This window comes from Cydia pomonella, chromosome 7 (assembly GCF_033807575.1).
Source record: "Cydia pomonella isolate Wapato2018A chromosome 7, ilCydPomo1, whole genome shotgun sequence".
NCBI classification, from domain to species: Eukaryota; Metazoa; Arthropoda; class Insecta; order Lepidoptera; family Tortricidae; genus Cydia; species Cydia pomonella.
The window spans coordinates 23607312-23628398 of record NC_084709.1 but is presented as its reverse complement, the minus strand read 5'-3'; the positions used below and the strand labels follow the sequence as shown (position 1 = coordinate 23628398).

General features: G+C 38.5%; 1 protein-coding gene across 1 annotated transcript; it reads left to right on the top strand.

Moving 5' to 3' along the window:
- Positions 1-3728: 3728 nt before the first annotated feature.
- On the top strand, positions 3729-7994 carry LOC133520188 (esterase FE4-like). The gene is made up of 3 exons (XM_061854557.1): positions 3729-4402; positions 5072-6354; positions 7494-7994. Exons 1-3 carry the CDS (start codon positions 4184-4186, stop codon positions 7663-7665), a joined length of 1674 nt encoding a protein of 557 aa, XP_061710541.1. The 5' UTR covers positions 3729-4183; the 3' UTR covers positions 7666-7994.
- The last annotated feature ends 13093 nt before the right edge of the window (positions 7995-21087 follow it).

The following is a 21087-nucleotide window of genomic DNA, read 5'->3' as shown; positions in this document are numbered from 1 at the left end:
ACTGGGAATTAATAATTTTAGTTTAGGTAGATAGGTATAATGTTGGAAAGTTCTTAAAAATACGAGAATGTACAGCGAGCTGCAAAAATCCATTAATAAAGTGGGTATGCACGGAGCTAGGTGGACTAATGTCTAATATATGTCTTGAGAGTCGTAGGCGCCTACATAATATACATATAAGGTAAACGTTCTAGCTCGACATGTTAATGCCTCATAGGGTGTCCATGTTATCACCTCTGTATTGTCACAAGTTTAAAGATGACATGGAGGTACTGGTCCCCTTACTTTTGAAAATGTTGGTAAAATTTACATAATATAAACTAGAATAAACAATACTTACTAGCATGCCCCAGTTAAAGCATTACTAAGCAATTTTCCACCGAGGTATCGTTAGCAAAATTTTATGAATTCAAATCACCAAGCCATCCAAAAATGACCCTCGAATATAACAGTATGTAAGGGGCGTTGTTGCTTAAAATTCAGCAGCAGCTCGGGTTACGTTAAAATTCAACCGTTAGCCTCCTAATTTATTCAACTCAATTTTGGGCAATGAGAAAGCTATGGGTCACGGGAATAATATTGTGTCGTTAGTGTAATTATTGCTAACACCAGCTAATTTGGAGGCCGATTATACCGCTGGGCGGAATTGAACTACATTGGAGAGGAAATTAAAAATTACTGTCATAGTTTTTCTGGACGCGGAATTGAAATTTACTTCGTGGCGGATTTTAAGTAGGGAAGTTTTAAAGGTGTCATTCGGAGTGTAGCATTATTTATTTATTTAAAACTTTATTGCACAAAAGAAAAACTTAATGTACAAAAGGCGAACTTATTCCCATGAGGCATTCTCTACCAGTCAACCTTAGGGCAAAGCAGAAAATATTGTAGGCGGTGCGTTTAAAACTAAAAGTTGTTATTGAAAGAATTAGAGTCCTAATACACATAAATTAATTATAAACTACTTAAATACATAAAGACACATACATACATTACATAAATATACATATATACATAACATACATAGGTAACCGGTTCGTGAGACTGATACTTAATTGATGAACTGCCAGCAAATAAATCACGCACAGATTTTTTGAAAACAAACTTGTTGGGAGCTTTTCTAATGTTATGGGGAAGACCGTTCCAGAGACGTGCTGCCTGAATGGCGTAAGAGTTAGACATGAAGCCTGTTCTATGAGTGGGGATAGAAAGAGAGAGATTGCCAGTAGAGCGAAATTATTGTTACAACGTAAGGGATGACTCACACTAGACTAGGCCGGGCCCGGGCCGAGGCGACCGACACCGACACGTCATTTTCTGTGACGGCTGATCACGTGATGCTTTCCATAGAAAACGAAGCGCCGGTAGCTCCGGACCGGTCTAGCGTGGGCCGTGTAACTTAGTTATTTTCCTTGATTATTTGTATCTGTCATGCTCTGAGTAGGTCATTGTTGTTTTATGAAGCGTTCAGAAAGTGATACGTTTTCTGCACTAGAGCATTTTCCATTCCAAATACGTACATTCTGATCAGATTTTTAACTTCCCATTCCATAAAATACCGATACTCTTTGGAGCTGGTTCATTAAAAAATTGGAGCATTGATTACAATTTAATTGTAAATAGTTAAAGGAATCCATGCAGCCATTCCTCTTGCTATATGCCGCTCCAGATGTCTTATAAATTAAAACAATTTAAATCCTTCCAATACTTGCATTTTAATCTTTGCGTCATTTTCCTCAGTGCGACGGGCGACAGTGCGGTTACGACTTCTTTTTAAATGTTATAACAATTTTATGTCTGTATATAGTCAGGAATTTTTAGTCACGACGTACGTGACGTGAAGTGGACAACGCCAAAAGGTCTCAGCACACAATGCTTAAAAAAATGTCCACAACCGAATACAGAACCTCCTCCTTCTATGAAATTGAAGTCGGTTAAAAATGTAGACCTAGACTTTCCGCAACATGTATTAAACATATGTATGTACAAATTATGGTGTTAATATGGCTCACTAGAGTTGAAATGAAATTAACGGCACGCAGGCCAATAAGAGTTTTAGTTAATAAATCTCATTCCAATATGAAACTGACCTGATACTGATCTGTCAGTATCAAAAGTGACGTTTTGGGTTGAAAGTTAACATAATGCGCAATTTAGCAGGTCCTTTAAAAGATAAACTGAAATAATGTCATATAGGGAGTATGCATGAACTGTAGGAGGCAGCACATGAGCCGTCAGATTTTTGGCGCGAGGCGTAAATGTGATGTTTATTGTTCCGATGTAGCCCACAAGATGGCGGAATCTACTATGCACAAGAAAACACGTGACGTGTAAATGTAAATGTTTATTGTTCCGATTCAGGCCACAAGATGGCAGACCCTCCAACGCGCACGGTCCCTATACCAAGAAAAAGTAGTAGAGTAGTTTTCTTAGTATAGGACATTTTTTTCAGTTTATAATTTAAATAGTAGTGTTTCAACTTGAAAAAAAAAACAAATTAAAATATTTTCTGAAAATAATTTAATTTGTTCTAATACTTCTTGTCCTTTAAAGGAGATGGGAACCATCTCATATTGAAATAATGTCAGATCTTATAATGTTAGATCAACCCGCGTAGCCAACGTGCATATCGTTCACGCTCCGTGGCGAACGAAACGCAACTGTCACAGTCGCACTAATATGGAAGAGTAATAGAGAGAGATGACTACGCTACGCTACGGAGCGTTAACGATTGGAACGTTGGCTACGCGGCCAGTATATTATATTATCGTATGGCTTAATTGAAAAAAAAATTAAATCAAATTTACAAGGTTAACATAATACATCAAAATTGATGCATACAAAATAGCTGGGAGGCTCAGAGAGAGCGCGTCCAGCTAACCTGGAACAGTCTGAATCTTTTAACCGTCTTCTGCGAAGCCATTGCCTGGGGTGGACCACGAGGAGGTAGATTCTGACCAATTACCACCCCGGCCAATTCGAATGTACACTGACATCAGATCAAAATTATATCATATCTGAAGATATAATTTAGTTATCATTCGTCTCGCTCGCTCCAATACATGTCCGGACAAGTAAGAGCGAAATGCACGATAACTAATTGACATCATTTGATGTCAAAGTGTACATTCTCATTGGCCTCCAGGACAGGAAAACAAGATGAACGTGTGTAAGGGCCGTTACGTTATCGCTACGTTTGTGAGTAATTGTTACTCTTCGAGTCAGTTGAAGGCCGCAAAGCCGGCTCAGCGGTCGATTACCACATATTATCTATTTAAATTAATTCATTTGTGTGTACAAAGTCGTAATTTTTTATATATCGGTGGCAAATAAGCATACGGCCAGTCTCCGTAGCCTATGTACGCCTGCAACTCCAGAGGAGTTACATGCGCGTTGCCGATCCTAAAACTCCGCACCCTCGTTGAGTTCTGGAAACTTTACTCACCGACAGGAACACAACACTCTGAGTAGGGAATAGGGTCTAGTGTTATTTGGCTGCGGTTTTCTGTAAGGAGGTACTTCCCCAGTTGGGCTCTGCTCGAGATCTGGAATGACATCCGCTGTACCATATAGTTGCACCGTTCTAGAGAACGTTCTCCGGTTTCTATGGGGAATGTTCTCGCACGAGAATATTCCCCATACAAAACGGAGAACTTTCCCGAGAACGGCACAACTATAGCCCTACCACACAAAGCGAAATGACATTCACAGTTTAAGAGAGGCATCTCTCTTAAAAATCTTACTTTTATTACATGATATAACAATCAGGTCAAGATAGGCGCTATGGTGAAACAGTTAATTGCAAATAAACAATAAGTTTTTGTCAAGAATATCATTTTTGGTAAAAGCTTTTATCGCCGACTGTACTTTTCTTTTCACAGGCAACTAATACTCATCGAGACAATTCTAACAACCCCAAACACAATTAGTTTGCGTTGTTTTATGACATAGTTCCCATGGCCTACTCTATCATCAGATTATGTCTCCATCATCAGATCAGCTCCATCTCATCATAATATTGTATTATCAACCGATTAACCTATGTATGCACAATGCCACTAATGTCAGTTCAATCGAAAATCGGGAAGTGGGTCAAGTTTAGCTTTCAAAATTTGACTGACACTAACAGAACTTTACTAACATAGATACATATTAACAGGACAAGTTAAATAAGACTTCTAGATTAATGCTTGTGGGCATTTTGACTTTGTTATGGCCATTTAAAATGAAGTATTCGAAGAACCTTGTGTTGTTTTCGTTGTTCGCGATGAACTTGGTGGACCAACCAGCGCCGGTGGTGAAGATCGCTCAAGGGAGATTGAGCGGGAAGGTCAGCGACGACGGGTCGTACTTTGAGTACGTTGGCATACCGTATGCGACGACCAATCACAGCACCAGGTTCCAAGTGAGTTTGTTGACTGTTTGTATTAGGTACGTCATGTGTGATTTATTTATTGAATAAAATTTAAAATGACATTACAGCTTACGCCAAAGCGTTTCATAGATTCATATCTTAAAACTACTTATTTACTAGTCGAAAACTAACTTACATCTACGAATATCTGTCTTGCTCCCTTTTGAGCACTCCCTTCCACTCAGATATCAGCCTCCATCTATCCCTGTCGCAAACAAATCACATTCAAATAGTGCCGTGAGTAAGGAGTTAGCCAGCGCAGTTGCGCGCAGTAGGGGGGAGTACAGGCGGGGGGAGTATGGCCAGTAGATGCCTCCGTCTACTACAGTACGCATCAGGTACAGAAAGTTTTAGAAACTTTTATAAGAGGCCAAAACTGTCCATGTTACACCTCAAAACCTTAACTATAAAGCATGCTAAGTAGTCCTAGATATCTGCGCAGTGCAGCTCTAGTCTAGTGATGTCACAATATAGATATGCCTACTGCTATATTTAGAATACCTAGCGGTCCGAAACAATACAACAACTTGCATAAGTCTAATTCCATTAGTTTACGATATAAAAAACAGATAAGGCACATAAAAATAACGAGTTTGTTTTACGATATACACCATTTTGCTATTATATCTTCTATCTTAGCTTCTTCAATTTTATTTTCAGGCACCTGGACCGCCACCATCATGGAAGGGTACCTTCAAAGCGACAGACCACATATACATGTGCCCACAAAACTCCAAGTGGGGCACAGTTGGCAGAGAGGACTGTCTGACGATAAACGTCTACGTCCCAGCCATGCCCCTGCAGTGCCCTCTCCCCGTCATGGTCTTCATTCATGGCGGAGGATTTATTCTAGGCAGCGGAGGAAAGTTCTTCTACGCGCCAGATTATCTAGTCAAACATGATGTGATCATAGTTACCTTTAACTATAGATTAGGCGCACTAGGGTTCATGTGTTTAAATATAAAAGAAGCGCCAGGAAACGCTGGCTTGAAGGACCAGCTGGCGGCTTTGAGGTGGGTAAAGAAAAATATCGGTGCATTCGGCGGCGATCCTGAGAATGTGACTGCTTTTGGCGAAAGTGCTGGAGGTGCTTCGGTATCTATGCTTGTAGCTAGCGATGCTGCCAAAGGCCTGTTCCAGAAAGCTATCATACAGAGCGGATCATCTATAGCCAACTGGGCAGTCAACAGGAAGCCCGTGGGGGTGTACAGCCTTATTGCGAAACAGCTGGGCTATGATACAGAAGACCCGCACGAGCTGTACAATATATTTAAAAACCTTCCCGTGGAGGACTTCCTCAGGACGAGACCAAAGAAACCTTTGGACAAGTTCTTCGACGCGCAACTATTGCATTTGCCGTGTGTCGAAAAACCTTTTCCCGGCGTAGAGCCTATTATAACAGATTTGCCGTATAATATTCTCGATAAGAAGAAACTTAATATGTCTATCATTCATGGATCGAACAGTAATGAAGGTTTATTTCTAATTGGTAGAGAGATGGCTGCGTCTGTCAATGAAAGAAACGGTCGTTATTTATTTGCTTCTGATTTAGAGTTCAAAACAGAACTAGAAGCTGAAGAAGCAGCGAAAGAAATAAAAGAATTTTACTTCGGAGAGGAGACTATTGATATGTCAAAAATACTGAACATGTCAGATCTTTATACTCACTTGTACTTTGAAATACCGTCGTTGCTAGAAAGCGAGGTTTTGGTCAAAAATACAGATCAGCCGATTTATAATTACTACTTCGACTATGGGGGCAGCAGAAATATGTTGAAAGCTAGATCAGGATATCGGAACTCTGAAGGGGCCTGCCATGCTGATGACTTGTTTTATTTGTTTAAACCAGACTTTTGGCCAAACTATATGGAGATCTGGAGCGAAAAAGATAATGAAATAATAAATACTATGACTAAATTATGGACTAACTTTGCTAAGTACGGGTAAGTAAATTTCACACACGTTACACTGGAAATTCATTAACGGCGTTATTCATCTGTCTGTCAAATCAAACAAACCGTTGGTGGGCCGATTTTAATTTTTCGTCAATTTCGATAAAATTTGGTAGATATATATAATTCCCTATTCTATATATATTAAGCGCCATTTCAGCGCAATTTCAACGTATTTTCTCAAAAATCTTCCACTGACAAGCCAATTCGAGTTTTAGTTGTTAAATCTCATTCTAATAATGATACTGATCTGATATTGATATGTCAGTGTCAAAAGTGACGTTTTTGGATTTGAGTCTTAGTTATTAGATCTCATTCGACTATGACCATCATCATCAAATCAATCCTTTATCGCCCACTGGCATAGGCCTCTCTTCTAGTACGCCACTTGTCCCGATCCTGAGCTAATCTCATCCGAATCTTCCGAAGCTAATCTTTCGAATGTCGTCCACTCAACTATGTAGTTAGCGGGTGTTATACTGAACTGTCATGAGTCATAACTTTCATAGTTCAGAAACTCGTCACCAGCGTATCATTTCAGACGATAGTGGGCGACTGCTTCTCCATAAACTACTATACTACTACATAAACTGCCATATAGGGCTGCGCATGCGGTAAGAGGTTAAATAGATAAAAATATATGTAACATATAGACTACCTAGCTTGCATATTATAGGAGCTTCGTCTGCCAACAAACCACTCTGTGGTTTGGCAGAAGTATATTGTAAATATTTATAAGGCATGAAATGTGAATAAACGTTTATTTATTTATTTATTTATTTAAAAACGTAGTCCCCATATTCCTCCCTGGATATCGACATTCTGGAAAATATTTTTACACGATTTATTGTATAATTATTAACCATAGCTTTGCTCCTTCGTACGATTTTTTTATTAATACAAGAATTAGGAGCAAAATACAAATTCCATACATTTTTGTAAAGCTCTTAAATCTTATAATAATAAAAAAAAACGATACATCAACGAAGGACTATAGGTGTGGTTAACGTATATCGAGACGCGTAATTTTTTTTTTAATTAAAATATCCAGAGTTCATCCCCTTTCCTCTTAAATTTAACTGATCTACCCTGCATGTTTTCATTGTGTGTACATTGTTTTTTTTGTACAGAAACCCAACGCCAGAATCCGCCACGGATCTACCACGATGGTTCCCCAGCTCTCGAGCGGGGTTAAAACTGCTCCATATAGGTAAAGAGGTCAAAATGGGCCCCGTGCCCAACCCCGAGGCCTACGAAATGTGGAGGCGGGTGTTTACAACTCATCGACGAAAGACGGTATAGGGAGCCAATTGTATAGTAAACTATTTATTTTTATAATTGCTTTCAATACCTTTGTTCATAGTTTATAATAATATATAGACTATAGTAATTTAATATTACGTTTAGGGGGGATACAAGAAAATGTGACATGTATGACAAGGGGAGGGGGAATCACAAACTTTGTGACTTCATTTTAACTTCATGAGTAACTGAAAATTGATTTAATTGTTTTCATTCGCTGTACAGTGAAATAACAAGTTTTTGGACCGATAATCGTTTTTATTCGTTTAATTTTATTTCCTGATTAGTTTTGGGTTATAAAATTATTAATATTTATTTTATCAAAAGTAGTTCGGATTGTGTCAAAATATTTTTAATAATGAAAGTATTCAGAAAGGAAAATAGGGACTACGTTTGCAAAAGGCGGTTCGGGACGGTCGTCCATTTTTGTCTTACCTAACCACTACGAGTTTTCACCCGGGCCGCTATTGGTCATGTAAATCTGTTCCTGGCCCGCGATCCATTGTGACATTCAGATGTCTCCTGATTGTATTAAAGCTCGACCAGAAATATATTATCATTGTCAAGAGGGCGCTGGTATTCTCATGTATAGGGTGACAGTTCAGTTTAGTATGAAAAATTTAGTTCCAATGAAATTCCGCAATATGGCGCGTGATCATATATTACTCACATATTAACACAAACGCGTACGTCACGTTTCGCTATCGAATAAATATACAGGGCATGTCAAAACTCAAAAGACGGCACTGACGTGTTAAATTAAATGACTCAGCTATGGAAGGTGGAGGTAAGGAATACAATCTCCATGTACCAAAAAGTATCCGTCAAAAAACCTTAAATAGGTGGCTCTACAATACCTAGAATAACTGAAGAAAAAAATCAAATCATAGACAGCGCACTTCACTCCGTCAATATCGCCTAAGTTCTTAGCTACTCTAGCGCTACTCTGCAGAGATTTGGAACTATTATTTATAGCTGACAGCTGGACACTTTTGGAACAGTTCTGCCTATGGAGATTGCATTCGTTACCTCCACCTTCCATAGACTCAGTAGCGAAAGAAGAAGTATTCTGATTGTAATAACGGGTCATAAATTTTAATCTAGATTTTTTTTTTATATCAGATCATATTCGCTATCTATTTTTATTATCAGAATACGCCTCGTACAGTACAATAATATAACTAATTGAAACTACACCAGCATTTGACCATATTATCAATGATGAACATGAAAATAGAAGAAGCGCTGGTGACCTAGAAGCTCTGGTGGCCTAGCGGTAAGAGCGTGCGACTTGCAATTCGGAAGTCGCGGGTTCAAACCCCGGCTCGTACCTATGAGTTTTTAGGAACTTATGTACGGAATATCATTTGATATTTACCAGTCGCTTTTCGGTGAAGGAAAACATCGTGAGGAAACCGGACTAATCCCAACAAGGCCCAGTTTACCCTCTGGGTTGGAAGGTCAGATGACAGTCGCTTTCATAAAAACTAGTGCCTACGCCAAATCTTGGGGTTAGTTGTCAAGCGGACCCCAGGCTCCCATGAGCCGTGGCAAAATGCCGGAACAACGCGAGGAAGAAGAATGATGAAAATGAAGATAGTTGACGAGCCCGAAGGTAAGAAAAACTCCGTGAAAAGCGATCAGGGCATGTCAAAAGGCGTTAAATAATCGAGTTAAGAGTACCGAGCGCGCCTAACATCATAAATCTGGGGAGATATTGCAAAATGGCGGCTATCGCGAGATATGACGTTGAGGAATAGCCCTAACATCATTTGGTTGGGGGCCATTTGTTTACTGAGTCCGTACGCTATGGCGATAAGATACTTTTCACTTGGATATGTTTAGTTTTAATAGGGTGTACAGTCAGCATCGAAAGAAGCGGATCTTACTACTAGTATATTAAAATGAGATATGTCTCCATATGTATGTTGAACAATTAGACTATTATAACGGATACTTTTGAACGCGAACTAAAGAGGGGTCCATATGGGGTTGCATAAAAGTTTAAGTCATATCTTTGATACGCATAACAACTTGTGTCATAATCATCATTGCGCATACAAATGAAAAGTCATATTATATTGTGTCATACATGTTAGCCATAATATTTGATGACATACCTACAATAACAGTTGCCTACGAAGCTGATGGTCCCGGGTTCAAATCCTGGTAAGGGCATTTATTCGTGTGATGAGCATGAATATATGTTCCTGAGTCATGGGTGTTTTCTATGTATTTAAGTATTTATAAATATTTATATATTATATATATCGTTGTCTAAGTACCGTCAACACAAGCCTTATTGAGCTTACTGTGGGACTTAGTCAATTTGTGTAATAAATGTCCTATTATATTTATTTATTATTTATTATGTGCATACCTAACGGACTAACCTAAAATTTTATGCGAATTATGACTATAAAAATTATGACAACTCATTTATGACAAAAACCCAGTTATGCTCAGGAAAAATTCTGACTAAAGATTTTTATGACTTACAATTTTATGCATAAAGTGTTATGACAATTAAAAATATGACAAAAGTTGTTATGCGACCAAAGGGAGTCCCACTAAAGAGATATGATTTATATTTGGAACAGTATTCCAGCGTGGCAGATACTTTAGGCGCGTTACTTCATCCGCTATTATTTGTGTCATCCATGATGACGCGCGCATTTGTCAAATCTAACCTTTAACAACATGACTAGGAGTCAAGTCACGCGTCTTCGTGAATGACACAATCTATATAATGTACATAGGTACTAAACTACTTACTACTCAGTGGAAAAAAGTAAAACAAGATAATTTAAAAATGCTATGTTGCAATTTCCAGTTCTGTGGATACAAATTTATTCATATTTAATTAAGTAGGTGAGCGCGGCTTTCAGCCGCCCAGATAACGAGTGTCCTCAGAATGACCACTACCATAAGGATTCGTCGAGTTTTCACAATCTTTAAATATGAGCATTTTTTACGAAATGCATATTAACTAACACCCGGACCCGGGTACGTCCTTAAACTACGTCCAAAAGAGAGGTATGGGCATTGTGAATTTCATCTCGCTTTGTGTGGTAGGGCACAGCCCAACTGGGGAAGCACCTCCACCTTACAGAAAACCGCAGCCAAATAACACTAGACCCTACTCATAGTGTTGTGTTCCTGCCGGTAAGTAAGGTTGACAGAGCTCAACGAGGGGGGGGGGGGGGTTAGGGTCGGCAACTCGCATGTAACTCCTCTGGAGTTGCAGGCGTACATAGGCTACGGAGACTGCTTACCATCAGGCGGGCCGTGTGCTTGTTTGCCACCGACGTAGTATAAAAAAAAAAACTAACATTGGCACAGCTATCCAAAAAGAATCTTGGCCTCAGAAACGAGAGAACGCCACCTGTCCCGATCCAGCGCGGTTTCCTGCCATGAATTGGCATTCAGCCGACACAGGTCCGCCTCCACAACATCACACCAGCGGTACCCGGGGCGCCCGATCGGTCGAAATGTATACTAAGTAGCAGTAAATTTAAAAGTGGAAAAATTACTGCCTTGGATGAGACTTGAACTCACAGACGGATCGATACTCCAGCGCACTGCCAACTGAGCCACAAAGACCTCATCCACAGCCAGCGAATTTTTCACCATATAGGTCTGGGGGACCCTAACGACATCTACCGTCCTATAATATTTATGTCTTTCCCATCACGGAACAATGGTGTTCCGGACCTTTGGGAGGCTTGCGCGGAGCCGAAGCCAACACGTAGCGGATGTTGCCCTTGCCCGTGTCATGGAACGCACGCAGAGGCAGCACCCGCCAGGGTGTAAGGACTATTTGAGAGTTGATGGAATCTAAAATGAACTGGGCTATTGGGTGAAAGCGATGGACTAAATACTGGGCTATGGGATAAAAAACCGGACGCCTGCCTAATAAAACGGTATTCAATTTTATTTCCGGCAGACGATGACTCGCCCCCACAAGATGGGCCCCCACAAAAAGCGACATCTAGGATGGCTCAAGGGCAACACCGGTGTGAGCGGCTCAGGGGTGTCGAGAGGTGTACGCTGCATTTATTATTATTATTCTAGCTCCTTCAGCGAATAATCTAATATCAACTAGCCGCCCTGGTTCATCGGCAGGCGACGCTCTTGGTTTTTGGTCTGCTACGTAGATACATATAATGACTTCGATTATTTCTTAGACCCAAAATAGATAAAAAATTAGGGGTAACGGGAATAACGAAATGAAATCAAATTCTTAAGGGGGTCCCTAACGCCAATGACCTTCGAACTGAATCCCTTCGTTTTCTAATGTTTTTGTAGCTTATCATATTAACAGCAACGGCTATAAGCAATACAGTATACCATATTTACTTCAAAGTTCACTGTGTTCGAGATATTTGGCATCAAAGTTGAACAATTTTAGGCCAAAAAACTGGTTTACTGGCCATAACTTTTATGTTAATTAGTTTGAAATTAAAATCTCTGACCTGTTTTTAGAGACGTCAAAGACGAATCCAAATATGTAGATTTCGTACATGTAAAATCCTTCACAGCAATCTAGTAACGAAAAATGTATTTTTTTTTGACATTGTTTAAAAAAAATAAGAATTAGGTAATTTCTTTCAAAATCCGGCAGACCAGAATGTAGATAAAGGATTGAAGAACCGATAGCCGTCTGTCTTATAATTCTATCTATAGTGCAAATGTAGGAGTAACGACTCAAAACTAGTCAAAAATCGATGTAAGCCGCGGGGAGCCCCTTAAGTAACATTCAGTTACCTAATAAATCCAACTATAATTTTGTTTTTTTCTAACTGCATTGTGTTGTGCTAACGTTTATTTCTGATGCAAGGCTTTACAGTAAAGACCGTGTCATTCGCGAAGACGCGTGCCTTGACTTGTATTGTGATGTGATTTAAGGCTAGATTTGACAAATTGTGCGTCCTCGTCGATGACACGAACTATAATTTTAGAATTATTGTTTGTACTTTCATGGGAATATTTTCCATGGGAATTTTATCATATGTTTTTGAAGCGAGTTTCAATGGTAAGCAGTTAACATGATACATAAGTATAATAAATGTTTGTAAAATGTGAGTGTTCCCAGTCAAAAACGTGGCGGTTAAATAACCTTTCGTTTGGTTATGTGACCGTAAGGTTTTTTTTGAGGAGGCAAATTGAATCGATATTGCCTAATGGAGTTTAATTGCATGACTCCGCCATTTTGAAATATTTCCAAAAATTTAATCGACATACAACCTGTAGTGGAGACCAGCCATATAATACGAAAGCTGACAACTGACATGCCCAAGCTGAATCGGATAACTTCCCTGTTATAAAAAGATCAAAATTATAGTCATTCTGATATTGAATCGGTAATCCTTTCGTAGCCCAAAGGTTGTCTGGAAGAGATGGCTATTTGGCGATAAAACCGCCTGTTGCCTACCATAGTTTAATTTATATGCTTAATTTGTATGTCATGTTCCTTTGATATTTCTGAGCAATAATAGTAGATTTAACCAAGGGATGAAATGGTTCACCCGAGTTAAACACTCTACTTTGCATGTCTATTAAAAAAACACGGTTGTATAAACTTCAGTAATATTTATTGAGTTTACTTTCAATTAACAATTTAGGTAAAAATATAGGTATTTATGGAATAGGGAGTTAATTGGCTACTTGACTGTTTTTTGTAAATAATGTCAAACGATCTTGATTTTCCTGAGGATGAAATGTCTATATAGGACTCATGGCATTTAGACAACACAAAGGTCAGAAATGAGAGTTAAAGTCTGACGCTCGCACTCTACGATTGAAACGCCTCTAACAAAATGATAAGGTGATGTGACGTCACATCATATAAGTCTGTCCTAAATGCATGGAAGATCAAAGAAATTGCCATTTTGACCCTGAAATATTGCGTTTATATGTATAGTTGTCGTACAATTTATTTTTCATTAAAATATAAGGAATCGAATGGTACCATTTTGTTATCTATTCTTGAAAGAAAAAAAAATTTTTTTTTGAGACTTCGGAGCCTTGTTTATTTTTTATAAACTCAATATACTTTTTTCAATTCCACTTTTTCATAATGGATGGCTCATTTTCTATCCATTTAACTAAATTTTGTTATAATATTCAACATGTGTCATGTACCCAATTATCACAATGGAAACTGTACAACACTGTACTGTGTCTGGCTGTATTGGGATACCCTCCTCCAATTGAGGGGGGATTTAAATCTTCTCGGGTCAGAGGTGTAGGGTTAGAGCCGGTGTAGCTTTATTTGACGTTCATAAACGCATTGTAATATGCCTACTTGAATAATAAACTATCTTTATCTTTATCTTTATCTTATCTTTACAACAAATCCATTTAAAACCAAAACTTTAATTACTTATCGTAAAATAAAGAAAAAAACCTACTTAGATTAGAAAGTACAGTGCTCTGGAGCAGAAAAGTATCATTTTCTGCACACTTTTTAGAACAACAACAACCCACTTTCAGAGTATAAGAAATGAAAAGAATATTTGTATCGTATTGTATTGTACCTAGATTGTATAGAAATGAAGGGCAAGGGAAGGAAGGTCGAGTGAGTTATCTCATCTCAGCATACCAATTTTCTATAAAATTAAGCACAAACAAACAAATTGCTCAAAGGTAAACTGGAAGAGATCCCTTAAAGGGATAAGTTCGCCTTTGTACTAATGATGAGTGTTTTATCTCCTGTTTTGTTTTCATTTCTGTACATTCAGCGTCAAATACCAAAGTATTAGTCAAATAGATCGGTACACCTTAGATTTAGTATGGTGTTCCGAACTATTTGGCCACTTTGTCTGCTACAAAGTATTTGACGCTGACTGTACAATAAAGAGTTTTACTACTACTACAAACGATATCGCGATATGCTCATTACGAATTCAACGTTCGTGCTTAGCATTGTTTATTCATGAAGTTTTAATTAAAGAGTTATATTAATTTTAGAATTATTGTAAACTATTGGAAATATTGGAATTTAATCGTGCTTCGAATATGACAGTAAAGTGGTATCTGTACGCTGTGCAGTTGCCTCATAATAGGGACCATATGATAGGGGTCTGCCATCTTGTGACCAACATTGGAAACTTAAAATTGACATTGACACTTCACGCCAAAGCAGGTGCTGCCCTCTACAGTGCATGCACGCCACCTCGCCCGCTGTATGTTATGCCACCTTGTGGCGTAAATCGGAAACTTAAACTTGACATTTACACTTTGCGCCAATTATCAAGGAGCTTATGTGCTGCCACCTACAGTTCATGCACGTTCCCTATATATGGTGCCGTACAGCGCCATCTACCGTCACTTCGGGGCACGATTTATATATAAGGCGTTGTAACTTTTATACAATTCTTAATTATTTGGTTTTAATATACGTATAGGTCCACTGTTTGACTGTGACAAAGGAAGTTGGTAAAAAGTTAGAGTTAGACCAAGATAAATCTGCAGCGATTGAGACATCGTGAGGAAACCGGACTAATCCCAACAAGGCCTAGTTTACCCTCTGGGTTGGAAGGTCAGGTGGCAGTCGCTTTCGTAAAAACTAGTGCCTACGCCAAATCTTGGGATTGGTTGCCAAGCGGACCCCAGGCTCCCATGAGCCGTGGCAAAATGCCGGGACAACGCAAGGAAGAAGAAGAAATCTGCAGCGATTCTGATAGGGAGCATGCATGAACTATAGGAGGCAACACAGGAGCCGTCAGATTTTTGGCGCGAGGCGTAAATGTGATATTTATTGTTCCAATGTAGCCCACAAGATGGCAGAACCTACTATGCACAAGAAAACACATGACGTGTACATTTACATGTTTATTGTTCCGATTCAGGCCAAAAGATGGCAGACCGTCCAATGCGCACGGTCCCTATAGCCCACGCTCCAGACTGTGCAAGTCTTATTTCTATGAATAGTTGCACAGTTATCTTGGTCTAACTATATTAAGGTTAGTTACGAGTTGGTTGAAGGCTTAGCTCCGTGAAGCTGTTTTTCATTATAGAGTGAAAATTTAATGTAACCAGTTATAATCGAGTTCAAAAAAAGATAAAGCTAATTAAAATTTGAATTTTAAAGGTAGATAATTTGACCCTTTTTTGTCCCGATCTTAGTTACCTTCTAAAAGAAAATCATCACGCAACTTCTTTATGAACCGCCTGAGATAAGTGGTAGGTAAATCTATAGGTAGCTATATTATAACTGTGCATTTATATTATACTGTGCACTGTGACGTTACATTCGCGTATAAAACTTTTTGACGGATGAGCGCAGAAATAAAAACAGAATGCGGAGAATTTTAACTAAACTAATTTAGCTACACGACTTACACGTGCCGCCGCCGAGGGCAAGCCGCGGGGAACTTGTTTGTTCTAAATGTAAGGTTACAATCATAGTCAAGTCTTTTTGTAGATGCATTCAGATGTTTAAAATGTGAAGCTGATTTGATATTACTGTTGACGTAGATACGTGGTGACGAAGCAAACCAATGAAAACCAGTACCCCTAGTGTAAATATTTTCGACAGCGAAACGTGACGTACGCGTTTGCGTTAAGTGTCATTTTGTATGAGATTTTTGACTTTCCAAAACGTCCCGCTTGGCGCGCTGTTCAAAAACCCATACAAAATGAGACTTAACGCAAACGCGTACGTCACGTTTCGCTATCGACTAAATTTACACTAGGGGTACTGTTCATTGTGAGATTAAATCATAAAAATATGAAATCAATATTTATTTAATTATAATTAAGGGTGCTGGTGCGCGGAGGCGAAATCTTTTCTTGGGGAACTGGGGCGGCGCCGGCGCTTGCAGGAAAGGGGTCTCGACCCCCGCTCCAGGTCGTTCCTAGCGCAAAGGTTGTCCATCGCGGTTCAACGCGGAAACGCAGCAAGCGTGATGGGCACCTTTGGGTTGGGAGCGACGCGGGGTGGGTTGTTTGACTAGTTTTTAGAGGTTAGTTTAGGTTTAGTTTTATTTATAGTTAAGTTTATTGATAGTTTATTTGTAAGACCTTAGGTATTTTTTTAATGATTGTATTTTTTATCGGAGGTCGCGGGTTCAAACCCCGGCTCGTACCAATGAGTTTTTCGGAACTTATGTACGAAATATCATTTGATATTTACCAGTCGCTTTTCGGTGAAGGAAAACATCGTGAGGAAACCGGACTAATCCCAACAAGGCCTAGTTTTACCCTCTGGGTTGGAAGGTCAGATGGCAGTCGCTTTCGTAAAAATTAGTGCCTACGCCAAATCTTGGGATTAGTTGTCAAGCGGACCCCAGGCTCCCATGAGCCGTGGCAATGTGCCGGGACAACGCTAGGAAGAAGAAGAAGAGATTGTATTTTTTATTTAATTAGTCTTAAAAAAATTGAATTATTGTTTATTTGTATGTCCAAAATTGTTATTAATAGTTCTCGTAAGTTACATTAATGAATAAATATTACAGTTAGTATTAAGTGAACAATTACAAATTAATTAATATTGTCCTATTCTGCTTTATCCTTAATCCTTAGTCTTTAAGTGCTACCACTGTACTATACTTTTTTCAATAAATTAATTATATTTGTATTTTATCGCGGCTGTACCAGTGCAGCAACGAATGTCTCTCATATAAATAAATAAATATTATAGGGACATTCTGAAATTGACTAAGTCCCACAGTAAGCCAAGAAGGCTTGTATTGTGGGTACTCAGAGAACGATAGGTATATATAATACAGGATGACCTTAGCCATTGGACAAACCCTGAAATCCCACGTAGGGTTACTTCTCAGGAATGCTCTGACGTTAATATTTTTTTAATTAGAACAAAAGATAAAAAAATAAATTATTCGAACAAAAGTTATTTGCAATAATCGACAACAAAAAGAAACAAACTGTGTTAATCTTTGGCAATGTTGTTGACAATTTGTTCGAAATATTTGATAATGAAGACATTTTTCAAAAGTCAGAAGCTTATTAGTGTCATAAATAAAAAAGATAATCAAAGAGGTCGAATTAAGGTTCCATACTATTCCTTGAGGATATTACTTTAGGAGCTACTAACACATACAGGATACAGGCTGCTCCAAAGTAAAAAATGGTAATTTGTTAATTTCTTCGAAACCGCTACACCGGTTGTTATGATACTTTGTACACTGGTTCTAAATACCCTAATGCATATGTACATTTCGGCTTTGTCCAATGGCTAGGGACACACTATATACAAATACTTAAATATATAGAAAACATTTTTTCTCAAGTGACCCTCAAGTCTATCCGAATTCCGAACCTACATAAAGTCGAAAACTTTTAACATAAAATACAACTTGCTTTCACCACCTTTCACATAACTTTCTTTCAATATACCTAATATTCTAATGTTATATACAAAGAGACCCCGTATCTGATTTCGCCCTAGATAGTAAAAACTGAATACCTAATTCAATAATGCTTCAGTTCTTTTCTATTCAATTTTGCTTCAAATTACCTATTCTCTTTTCGTACCGACATTTTAAGAAAAGTATTTTAAGGTTTTATGACACTGGTATATTCGGATATTCTATTCCCGGGTACGTCCTTAAACTACGGCCAAAAGAGAGGTATGGGCATTGTGAATGTCATCTCGTTTTGTGTGGTAGGGCACAGCACAGCGGATGTCATTCCAGATCTAGAGCAGAGCCCAACTGGGGATGTAACTCCACCTTACAGAAAACCGCACCCAAATAACACTAGACCCTACTCATAGTGTTGTGGTCCTGTCGGTGCGTAAGGTTGCCAGAGCTCAACGAAGGGGGGTTAGGATCGGCAGCTCCTCTGGAGTTGCAGGCGTACATAGGCTACGGAGACTGCTTACCATCAGGCGGGCCGTATGCTTGTTTGCCACCGACGTAGTGTAAAAAAAAAAAAAAACAAAAAATCTAATGGTAATTTGTAAGCAATTATGGAATAGAATAGATAACTACCTTCCATCTGGCAGTTTTTTTTTTACTTTGTGTATTATGTTTTTATACATGTTTTTGAAAAATGTATTGGATTAAGTAATATGAATTAGTATATTTTTTTCGTAGAAACTAAAGTGTTCCTTATTACTTTGATATCTGTAAATAAGGACGACCGACTAGGTCCCGTAGGCGACATCGTTATCAAAAGGCGTTATGCACAAAAACACGCAAAAAAATTTTTTTTTATTGTTATTAACTCTGAAACTAGGCGAATTCAAAACATAACTTTATATGACATTTTTTGTCTCTAGATACGATTCGGAATATACTGTTAAAAATTTCCGTTTCCTCGCGGGCACCCGTGTATATTATACTCGTAGTACGGGTGGGAATGGGAACCCTACTCGAGGCACAAACACGTGGGGTCATTTTGAGCTATAATACACTTCTATATTCTAGTTCGCTATAGGTATAGTTCCAGCTCAATTTCGAAGATGCTATTCTGTTGGTTTATGAGACGCCTAACAAAGGCGCCTGTGTCCGCCTGACCATTGATTTTGTGCTGGCAGATAACATGACTCCATTACCACATGGTTTAAATTAAATTGAAATTGTATTGCTGACATACAAACTTACAAAGTGTGTCATAAGTCGACGACCGGTCTGGCCTAGTGGGTAGTGACCCTGCCTATGAAGCCGATGGTCCCGGGTTCAAATCCTGGTAAGGGCATGTATTCGTGTGATGAGCATGGATATTTGTTCCTGAGTCATGGGTGTTTTCTATGTATTTAAGTATTTATAAATATTTATATATTATATATATCGTTGTCTAAGTACCCTCAACACAAGCCTTATTGAGCTTACTGTGGGACTTAGTCAATTTGTGTAATAATGTCCTATAATATTTATTTATTTATTTATTTAAGTGCGTCGTGTGCTCAGTACCCCTAGTGTAAATTTTATCGACATCATAACGTGACGAACGCGTTTGCGTTAAGTCTCATTTTGTATAGGATTTTGAGTTTCCAAAACGTCCCGCTTGGCGCGCTCTTTCTAAATCCAATACAAAATGAGACTAAACGCAAACGCGTACGTCACGTTTCAAAATCGAATTTATTTACACTAGGGGTACTGTACCCCTAGTGTAAATATTTTCGACAGCGAAACGTGACGTACGCGTTTGCGTTAAGTGTCATTTTGTATGAGATTTTGGACTTTCCAAAACGTCCCGCTTGGCGCGCTGTTCAAAAACCCATACAAAATGAGACTTAACGCAAACGCGTACGTCACGTTTCGCTATCGACTAAATTTACACTAGGGGTACTGATAATGTATATTCTCATTTCTTTATTAATTTTAGTTTTCCTTTCCTTTTGTAAGAATTCGATATGTTTTATGAAACTGCGGATTTGTATGATTTGATATGCATATATATTTTTTTATCAAATTTCTATAAAGAAAATTAGCTACTTCATGTAATATCATGATTTCTATAGTAATCTAAATTGTATTTTTCTTATTTAATGCATGTTAATTATAAGATGTAATATTTTGAAAAGATGTGTCCCGCGGAGTTTCTTGCCGGTCCATATTGGGATACCCTCCTCCAATTGAGGGGGGGATTTAAATCTTCTCGGGTCAGAGGTGTAGGGTTAGAGCCGGTGTAGCTTTATTTGACGCTCATAAGCGTCTTTATTGTCACATATTTTTTATATTTATGTATATAAAGTAAAACAAACTGACGATCAAAAAATAAATTCCTAAGAATTCACCATTTTAGGTGAAATTGTATATTGTGAGATAAATAAATCATATCATATCATTTTTTCGCTAAGGTCTTTTTGCACGAACTCGGCGCCGTCGATTGGACGCTTTGGACAGAGAAGCATGGCGGTCTATGGTGTCGGAGGCCAAGATCCACTTCGGGTCACTGCGCCACAGCAGTAAGTAAGTAAGTAAGTATATCATTTTTTTGTCCGAAACCGAACCTAATGCCGAAACCTGAATTTTATGCCGGACGTTGGTCGGATACGGAAAAGGTTGTCAATGATGATAAATTACTATGAACAGAATTAGCTACTCCAGAATGTAGGCACAGTTCGACACACAAAGGAGTTCTTGACTACGGCATAGACAATACACCGACACGTTAATTTGGACTAAATCACGGTAGACACCGGACGTTCTGGTTCACTTCCAGTTTGCGATACAAGTGGCAAACTAGCACACGGACTGATTGGTTGTCGTCAGGCAAGCAGTAGCTACTTAGTTTGATAAAAGTAAAAGATCGAAAACTGTCGCGAGACATACTAACATCAAACTAATTTTACTGTTTATACTCGCGTTTTTTTTACGTAAGTAAAATTTTGAAAAACTGTTCTATAATGTTTAGAAACATTTATTATGTACAACGAATAAGATATTTCTAGAGAAAATGCATTTTAGTTTTTAAATTTAAAATTGGCGCTATAACGCTTGTCGGTGT

Bases quoted from the DNA above. Each gene is read 5' to 3' on its own strand.
- LOC133520188 (XM_061854557.1), top strand. From the start codon at position 4,184: ATGCTTGTGGGCATTTTGACTTTGTTATGGCCATTTAAAATGAAGTAT. The intron at 4,403-5,071 runs GTGAGTTTGTTG...TTTTATTTTCAG, and splicing joins ATCACAGCACCAGGTTCCAA to GCACCTGGACCGCCACCATC. The intron at 6,355-7,493 runs GTAAGTAAATTT...TTTTTTGTACAG, and splicing joins ACTAACTTTGCTAAGTACGG to AAACCCAACGCCAGAATCCG.